This window comes from Rhyacophila brunnea, unplaced genomic scaffold, assembly GCF_057557595.1.
Source record: "Rhyacophila brunnea isolate RB1 unplaced genomic scaffold, BYU_Rbru_1.0 scaffold_11, whole genome shotgun sequence".
In the NCBI taxonomy this organism is placed as follows: Eukaryota; Metazoa; Arthropoda; class Insecta; order Trichoptera; family Rhyacophilidae; genus Rhyacophila; species Rhyacophila brunnea.
The window spans coordinates 34,687,037-34,697,545 of NW_028232763.1; the positions used below are offsets into that span (position 1 = coordinate 34,687,037).

A 10,509-nucleotide genomic window follows, 5' to 3' on the forward strand; every position below is an offset into this window, starting at 1 on the left:
TTTTATCTTTAGAAATATTATTATGTTTATTTTATAGAAGAATTTAGATAAACGCTCTTTCAGTTTATTAAGTTGAGGCGCTAATGATTGGTTGTACATAAAACTGTGCAACATAAAACATTTGATGGGCTGTTAATAGGTAGATACATTTAATTTATACAATTAATAAAATTCTTTTATAAGAAATTATTTATACTGTGATAATAAATATAATTAAATTCCAATTTAGCCTGAAATGCAGTTATTTTGAAGAAAAATTGCCTTTTTGCAGTCATAGTAAACCATAGATTAATAGAAAGATAGTGTTTTTCGGAACGCACCGAGCATTGATTTCATGTTGTTGCTTTTTGACAATCGGCATATTTTATTTGTTCTGTCACTATTTATGGGATTTACGGATAGAAACTTAAATTCATGTTAATTTTTCATAATAGTGATAATACTTATATTATTTATGGATTACTTAAAGGATAAGATTATTGGAAATGCATGGCCGCGTCCATATTCAAGAGGTTTCTTCTGATTTTTTCCATTTCCAGCATGCATCTTCGATTGATACATTATTAGGCAGGTAATATTTGCAAAAGGGAATTTATCATGTCTGTCTCCCACGGAGGATCTGGGAGCTCTAGCACCAGTGGAAAAAGGAAAGAAATATACAAGTAAGTGACTACTTTCATTCCAAACACATAACATTCCTTACATAGCAAAACATATAAGAATAGTTGCCCATCATTGATTTGCATTGATCATATGGTTAAATCACATGGAAATGTATGCATAATGGTTCCATAGTATTTTCACAAATATTTTGTTACAAATATCAACGAAGACATAGCGTATAATCGTATAGCAGCAGGTTGTGAATGACTGAAGAAATAGAATTTCACTGACAAAAACGTAAACATAATAGTATACACATTATCGTTTTAGCTTAAAATATTATCACTTAGCATAATTATATTATTGATGAATATTTGTTTTTACATTGCTAGAACAATGAGATTTTGAAATCAATTGTCCCCTTCTCGTCTGTGTTTTTTAGTTTTTCTAGATGACCAATTTGAGGAGCAAACATTCAAAAAGTGATTTGTCACACATTTTGAAAAATGCCGTTTATTGTCAATTCTGATAGTCCATATTTAAATCTATGAAAGGAAACCAGAATCAGTGTTCAAAGAACCTTTTATCCTATAAAAAAAATATAATGCCTTGATTTTCATTCAAATAGTGTTTTGCCCACAAGTTTCATGCAAATCGTGTTTTGTCCAAATTTCAAATCAAAAATGAACCACTTCCGCGAATTTTGGATTATACAAAATACCAGGTTTAAAATTCTTTCCTTAAACAGTTTTATAATAAAAAAAAACCATTTTGAGTACAATATGTTTTTCTTGATTATCTCAGCTCAACATCTATGTGACAAATCACGTTTTGAATGTTTGCTCCTCATTTTATAGCCAATATCAAATCCGATAAATACACTGCAACATTGTTGACAAAGCCAGCATTGCCAGCAGCGTTTTTTGCCATAACTAATTCAAAAAACACTGTTTTTATATGGTAAAAAAACGCTAGAAACCTTCACCCATTCGCTGCATCCAACACAACTGGTGAATTGCCCATCAGATGGCCATTAGATATAATTAGCATGTTATATAAATGTGATAATATCTGAATTACCTGAACATTATTCCGCCGCTGAAAAGAATTTTTTGGCAGAGAGGTAAAAAAATAAAGGTCCAAGTCGGTTATGGGGAAGCCAGGTGGGAAACGCGCTAATTGTCATAGCCGATTTTGGCAAAATTCATGAATTAAAGAATGAAAACCTAACCTAATGTGACACCCCCGTATGGTCCCCATTTGGGGATGTCTTTGTGTATCTTGAGAGGCCCGAATCGGTATCGAAGCCAACAAATAATAATGGCTGATTGCGAAAATAATTAAATAATAATAACAGAGCCGAGCCGGCAATGCCGTAGAGTAGATTATAATATAACCGTTGAAGATTTGCAACGTCGCTTTTTTTTCGACGACGGCTTTCGTTGGAAAAAATCACAAGATGGCGCTCAGAACGCTGCAAGCAGCTAAATCGCCAACACGCCGATTTCGTCCTCCGCAAAATTAAATTATAAAAATGTAACGATTATAATATTAACGTAAATAAACTCGCCGCTTCTAGTCACAATTCCGGTGTCTTAATTATCCACCTTCCATCCCGAATCCAGACGAAAAAACCATAACAAAACACAAAGTGACAGTTGAAATTCACATACAAAATGGAGGGAAGTGATACTAACCTAAACTAACCCAACCTAATAAATAATCCAGTATATCGGCTATTTTCAAAATGTATTTGCCGCTGGCTTCCCCATAACCAACTTGTACCAAAATAAAACTCAATCCTCATTTTGAACGGAATTTTAAACGGAATTCATGTATTTTACCGAAATCGGCTATGAAAATTGCCTGGCTTCCCATAGACAGTCTTGTACCAAACTAGCATTTTTTCCTGCCATTTAGTTTATTTTTCAACAACATCTGGCAAATTTTCGTCATGGACAGTATAGCAATTTGTTGAAACACTACAACAGGCTATGAGGGCCAATGACAGTAATATAGTAGTAGTAGTAGAAGTGAAACAATCAAACACCTGGGCTTTGAGAAAATCACATAATTACCTCACCTTGAATCTAACTCAGAGCCCATAGATGAAAGGCCAGTGCTTTACGCACTCGACTACGAAGGCCAATAAAACCTCAATTACCTAGAAAATAATTGTAATGAAAGTAAAGTACTCCGGATAATGATAAAATGTGAAATTTGTTGTTTTAATTTTTAATCTGTAACGAAATACCCTATACACTAATGTGTGTGAATTCTTCAGGTATTTAGCACCATGGCCTTTGTACTCCATGAATTGGTCGGTGCGACCAGACAAGCGATTCCGACTGGCTCTCGGCAGCTTTGTTGAAGAATATAACAATAAGGTAATCATTCTCACATTACTATTGCGCAAATATTATCAATATTCTGAAGAAAAACCTTCCTATATGCGGATGGAACTTTTGTATGAAAATGAAGAAACTACTAATGCGACTGGACGACAGGATAACTGGGTGATGGACATCTGAGCGCCGCCGCTACTAATAAATGAAATACGTGAAGAAATCCACATAATATTATGTTTACATATGATAAACCTATAATAAAGCAAGTTTTATGTTTTTTGCTAAGATTCATGTCAATAATCTACTTTTGACATCCCTATTTTGTAATGTAGTGATATTACACAATAATCCGCAAATTAATAATCCTGTTGTTTCATTTCAGGTCCAAATTGTTTCACTCGATGAAGACACCAGTGAATTCAGTGCTAAAAGGTATCTTATTTTCTATATTTATTTATTTTAGACCATGTCCGATCCCAATAAGATCATATGGGCCTCCACAGAGTAGAGGTTTTGTATCAAATGATGTCATTTTAAATGTCATAAAACTAATTACTCTTTTATTCTTAGCACATTCGACCATCCATATCCGACCACAAAAATTATGTGGATTCCTGACAGCAAAGGGATATTGCCAGACCTTCTTGCCACAAGCGGTAAGAACTTGTTACGAATCATCTTTTTCAGTGTCAACAAATAAACTGACAATGCACAACTTAATAATACATAATTAATACAAGGCTTATATCAGAGACAGGGGGGATTTTTCTTTATTTTGAAAACTGTACTTTACTATATTAGGAGACTATCTGAGGGTGTGGCGGGCGGGCGAGCCGGACACCAGATTGGAGTGCGTTCTCAACAACAACAAGAATTCCGATTTCTGTGCACCCCTCACATCGTTCGATTGGAATGAAGTCGACCCCAATTTGATTGGTACGTCAAGTATTGACACGACATGTACCATCTGGGGACTGGAAACAGGACAGGTATACATGCAATACATACTCCTAACTATTCATTTTTAAGTATTGTAGTCCCTAAGGTGCAAATATTGATTGGACAAATAAACTAAATGTAAAAAAGCATTTTCTCGGTATATTCACTGAAATATATCTATCTTTCGAAAGAATCATATTTTGTTTTATTCATAAAATGATCGTTTTGAAAGATAGTGTCTCGAAACTCTGCATTTTTTTTGTGTTTCACTCAAGTTTTCTTTTAGGTCAAATTGAATGATATTGTATGGTAATGTTTCTTTGTTTATTTACAGCTTATTGGAAGAGTCAATCTGGTCACAGGTCATGTCAAAACCCAACTCATCGCTCATGACAAGGTAACACAACACGACTTACCTAATTCTATTAAGGTCTTAGTTTTCAAACATCTAAATTTAACAAACGACCCAACAAATTATAAATATCAATTATTTTCGATTGAACTATTTTATTTCCATTACAGGAAGTCTACGATATTGCCTTCTCACGTGCGGGCGGGGGCCGCGATATGTTTGCGTCGGTGGGAGCCGACGGTTCCGTTCGTATGTTCGACTTGCGTCATTTAGAACACTCCACCATCATTTATGAGGTTTGTAATGGGCTCTGCTTGCGAAGTATTCTGGAAAATAATTAATGATTATCGTTTTACTTGAGTCAGATGATTGAATAGTTTTACTATCAGACCTACATGGAGGACACGCAGTAATAAAATTTTAAGTAACTGGACAAAACAGAACATGACTAAACAGAACATGACAAAACATAAAGCATGACAAAACAGAACAACGTTATATAGGAATAAAAACATTTGAAGAAAAGTACTGATTAAGGTGATTCATAATGTTTAATGGATGTATAATAATATATTAAAGTCTGAACTCTATCATAACATTAGGGAAGTTAATGCATTTGTCATTAATAAAAACGTTATTTATTATCTCTCCATTTAAAATAATAACAATTGAAATTTGAAAATATGCCTGGGTATCTACCAAAATTAGATCCAGATCAAATGACGAAACACTTGATGCTTTGGTATTACTTCAGACATATTCAGAATAATGGGTTAATGACTTAAATCTTTAATTTTTTATATTGTATTTATTGTCAACAAAATAGGTTATTTTTTATTTTAATTGAACTTGTATTTGTTATCTTTTCATAAATAAATAAAACTGTTTTACTTTTACATTATTATTTATATTACAATATTATTTACTCCATGAAACCTATGTATTTCCAAGATTGAACATACACAATATTAACATAAATGTCTTAAGTAGTATAAATAATTATACTAGATTTATTTTTGACCGATTTTCAACATTATTTCTATATATAAAAATTAAATATATACTACTGAAAAAAATACCAATCCCGGGATCGTCAAATTGAAATCCCAGGATCCAGATTTTGGCTCGGGATTGGATTCCCTAACGGGGACTGCTTGTTCGATGCAGGTATGGTACAGCCATAATATAATGTTTGAATTCACTGTTTTTTGTTTTATTAAGTGAAATATTTTAAAATTCCGACTGTAAAAAAATATGTCAGATAATCAAAGACCTACTATCTTGTTTTTAACCATTTTTCAATTCGCGAACGTCCCATTTTGTCTACGAATCTACAAATTCTTTGTTTCTTTTTACTTAGGACCCTGCGCACACTCCTCTACTGCGATTAGCGTGGAACAAGCAGGATCCAAACTATCTGGCCACCGTCGCTATGGATGCCTGCGAAGTAATCATCCTGGATGTAAGGGTGCCGTGCACCCCCGTCGCTCGCCTCAACAATCACAGGGCTTGTGTCAATGGTATCGCATGGGCACCTCACAGGTTAAAATATTTCATATTGGACTTTGTAACATAGATCCATTCTAAAGATATATCACACATTGTAAAAAAGGTTTGATAGTTTAGATGGGTAACATATTGAACGGGAAGGGGGCCAGGTGAGACAACCTGATACAACAGGACCGTATTGCGATAGCGATTTTTTCTTGCTCTCGGGAAGAAATCGCACCGTGTTTAAACCAAGGCATCTGCAAATTTTTCAATTTCGAGATTAAATGCAAAACAACTGCAAAAGTCGTGAACTTGATAATGTAAAAGTGAAGTAACTGAAAGGTCATGCAATATAATGTAGACATAAACCAAATATGGTTTTTTTTTAGAAACTTTATTTGTCCTAACAAAACGAAGACTTCAAACCCTAATATATCCAAAATATATCTTTTGCAGATGCGTTGGTTTTACACTCACGGTGCGAAATGGTTCTGTGTTAATAAATAACTTGACATAGTTTATTGATCAAACTCATGGTGTATTTATGTATGTAGTATTGCAGCCTAACCATGTATGTGTATCGTTCGACTCTCGTGTAAATTTCAACAATAACAAAACAGAAATCAGCAGTTTAATTAATTCAATACCTTTGAAAACATCAAAGACAAGCCATAATATACATGACATACTTTGGCTATTGTTTCTTAGATGGTACAAGTACTATGTCACAAAGCCACAGGTTTTATTGTTCAGTTTTTGTAATCGTGTTTCTAGTGTACTGAAATCATTTTTCTGTCACATATAGCTCCTGTCACATCTGCACCGCAGGGGACGACCACCAGGCGCTGATTTGGGACATCCAGCAGATGCCTCGGGCCATTGAGGACCCCATCCTGGCGTACACGGCGGCTGAGGGAGAAGTGAACCAGATCCAGTGGGGCGCTACGCAGCCCGACTGGATAGCCATCTGCTACAATAAGCACACTGAGATACTAAGAGTCTAATAAAGAGATGGCGAACCTTATCGGCGTCTGACACTGCACCGGAAGAGGGATATAACCCATTAGCAGCGCTGCAAATACGGCCTCACGAAACATTGCCGCCTTGAATATTGATTTATATATAACACAAAATGGGTCTATATCAAAACAAATTAATCACTTCTTGAAAATCTACATAAATTGATTTTCTTTCATAATATTGTCTCGGTTTCGCTGTGCACTATTTTATTTCTCTATTTAAAAGCTGGTCTGACGATAACGTTTAAATGACAAATCACTATGGCCGAATGTTGAACCCATATCTACAGATAAACAACTCATATTTAATCCTTTGAACTCTAAGCTCCTCAATTTACTACTATAGTGTACCATGGTTTTCTGAATTAACCTTCTTGTTTTTGACATGTCAACTCTGTTACTAAGTCAAATTGTTTTCAGATGAAGAAAATGGTGATATATGGAATCCGTAAAATTAAATGATAATTATTTTAATACGTATGCAGCGGCTTGATAAAATGGTGTCACACATAAAAAAATTGAGTGAGAGCATGACACCAGTATTCCATTCCTCGTAACTTACAAGCCGTTACACTAGTCTGCACGGCAATAGCGGTAAATGGCGGACGGATCATACCTATTTTCCGGCCTGTAGAGTTCAAAGCATTAAATATAATATTATGTATACCCAATGAGGATCGCGTTTAAACACTGCTAGAAAGACAAAGTCTTAATATGTAATATCCTAATGCTTTGACATGCTGTGTATTACATATTATTATATAGATGGCAGTTGTATTTGGGATATTACCGTATATACTATGGTATTATTGAGCAGACATATCAAACCCATTCATTCATGGGAATAAATTAGAAACGTTGCTTAAACCACTAAAAGACAAATGGCGATTCCCTGATGACATTCATTAAGTATTACATATACAATTATATAATTCTTCAAATTGATTACTCATTTGTTTCACATCTCGTACTATTAATATAAAACCAAACAATATTGCTTTTATGCCACAAGCAATCGCAATATTTATTAATCTATTAAACCAATTTGAAAGTAGATCAACTTTATTGTCCACATAGTTATCGAAATTACTTAAATCATTATTGCTGTCACCAGCTTTTTTGTTACTTCACTGTAAACAAATTATTGATACATACATACAACAATATTTATGACTTATATTCAAAAAACAAATATCTTTGTACATAATAATATTATACAGACAATATTTTTTCATATTCATTTCTTCTCTAATAATTTATTTGTTTTTTTTTTTATTGTTCTACCGTTATGAATAATATGTAATTTTCTATTTATGTTGAGTTTATAATGGATATTTTCTATGTACGGAACGAGAAGGGATATTAATCTAAAATCATTAATTCTCAGGAAAGTCAAAACGTGACTGAGTTTTGAACTACTCTTGTGTGGAATTTTGTAATTCGAAGACGTTGATTTGACTCGTCTGTTTTCTCATATATGCATAATACCCCGTTTACACATGCATGGATTTACTGCTGACAGTACGTATTATCGCGGACATAACAAGAAAATGTATGTGTAGACATGTATTATCCTTCAGTTTCAAGATTGCATGTATGAATCAAAAAAGTTAGGAAACTTCTGAATTTTCATGCGACAGTTGAGAATTTTTCGATCTGCGCCTGCGCAGTAGAACGATAGTGGCGAACCTGCCGGCAAAAAAACAAACTACAAACGAATTTTGAGGTTAACCGATATTTACTAATATTACCATGAAATGACAACATCGCCTCTCTAGGAGAATGAGACATGACAGACTCGAAGAGAATGGCAGTCAGGACTTTTATGTGTAAACAGTTCAGTTATTGTCATGATATTTTAAAATACACTATTGCTGCTAGTAAATCCATGCACGTCTACAGGCGCTATTACAGTTAATTTAACATAATGTATATAATTAATTTTTAAGATTCATCTCCCTTTTCCTTTTGCACGCCGATTTCTTATTATATGTATATTATGTCTTCGATTTTTAATGATTTTTTTTATATTTCCAATTTTTGGATGTCAATTATCATTATTTTGTTTTTTACTGTATTCTATTTCTTTATTTCACAAATAATGTAAAATTTTATACAAAGTTATTTTCTTTCAACCGTGGAATTTGTTATATTTGTATGCATGATAATAAAATACCATGTCAAATGTACAAACATGGTCCTTGTGTTTTTGACTGTTTTTATCTTTTACAGTTACATCTGTACTATCCCTTTGTTATATTCGACCCAAAATATTGGTACAGTTCAATATTTCCCCCCTGTGTTTGATAAACGTTTATACCGTGTTTGATTTGTGTAAAAAGTGAATATTGCCCGATTTGTACATGCAATGGAGTTAATACATATCTCTGTCTTTGTCAGTGGTTCGCCTCAGTGGAAGAAGAGAAAATGGACTCTATAAACCTTTATCTTATTAATAAATAAATAAATAATAGTGTGATAATGTTTTTTGTGTGTGTGTGTTTGTGAATATTTAAGTTAAATCGAATTCGTGAGAAAACAAGACATTTTTCTCTAATTAATGGATTAAGTAGAGATATCAGAAATGACAAGTCATTAATTGTAAGTGTTAGTGAATATTAAACCGTCTCAAATAATGCCATAGAGTTAAGCAGTGTTTTATGATGTACTATGGATACTTGTCTTGTTTATAAAATTATTTTTGCAGCCAGGCAAGATACATTGTTGAATGAAGGTCAGTTACTTTCAATCCTGTCGATCCTTAACTTTCCATACAGGGACACCGCATCATTATGCGCAATGTGCGGCGACTAGAGGTGAGTTGGAAATACTGTCACCAGTTTGTGTACTCAAGTATCGGATGAAATTACCCATACTCAGTACATGTGGCCCAATAAACTTGTTCCAAAAAACTTTGTTATTTTAAAATTTTATAATAAATGGGACATTTCCTAAAGCCCAGCTTCGTGTATTTTTAGCGATTCTATTGAAGCCGATATTTCAAATACTAATATGGAGTTAAGTTTTAGTTCCAGTTGAGTATGAAACGTATTTTTTTATACCGGTAGTAAGTATACTTAAGTCTTCAAAATCGACTAGTTTTCCCACCTCTAGCGGCGACTGTAAGCCGTCTCTTGAATTATATATCTATATAAATTATATATGATGCCAGTCCGAATTTATTGAAGTGCATGACGTTGATGATTGCTAATTTATGTAAGAAAGGTATTTTGAATGTGGAACCTAATCAAATTTAAACCTTTTTTTTATTAGTACACTATTTCTAATGAAGTGCGGCACCCTCATGGCAACCATGCTTCCATATTGTGTGGAAGTTAACTGCGTCTTGCATTACTATATGACAATTTTATCCAGTCCAGTTTTGCTCACTGGGTGACATGTTCAAATATCTTCCACATACTGGTCTCTTCGCTTTCTTATTCCTTGGTTTCTTTTGTAGTCTTTCATATCATGCTGTGCTATTCGTGATTTCTGGTTTTCTTTTTGATTAGAAGTCGATGACAACTCACATTTGAAACTATAGTTTCGGCACAGCGGTCGATTTTGAAAATACCACATCAGCGTCTTAATGCCCTCCTCCATGCCAGTTTGGTTTCACAAACAATTTTGTCGCACTTATTGTTCGAGTTAGGTGTAGTTGTTCCACTCAATTTAACTTTGGATCAGTATCGCTTTTGGATCTGTAAAACTGTTAATCATTAGACTTGTCCTGGACACTTATGGCATGAAATATTTT

General features: G+C 33.8%; 1 protein-coding gene across 1 annotated transcript; it reads left to right on the forward strand.

Moving 5' to 3' along the window:
* Nucleotides 1-325: 325 nt before the first annotated feature.
* Nucleotides 326-8,121, forward strand: wap (DDB1 and CUL4 associated factor wap). Its single transcript, XM_085960312.1, has 9 exons — nucleotides 326-662; nucleotides 2,888-2,990; nucleotides 3,334-3,383; nucleotides 3,522-3,607; nucleotides 3,753-3,940; nucleotides 4,225-4,287; nucleotides 4,413-4,538; nucleotides 5,603-5,784; nucleotides 6,539-8,121. Exons 1-9 carry the CDS (start codon nucleotides 598-600, stop codon nucleotides 6,735-6,737), a joined length of 1,062 nt encoding a protein of 353 aa, XP_085816438.1. The 5' UTR covers nucleotides 326-597; the 3' UTR covers nucleotides 6,738-8,121.
* The last annotated feature ends 2,388 nt before the right edge of the window (nucleotides 8,122-10,509 follow it).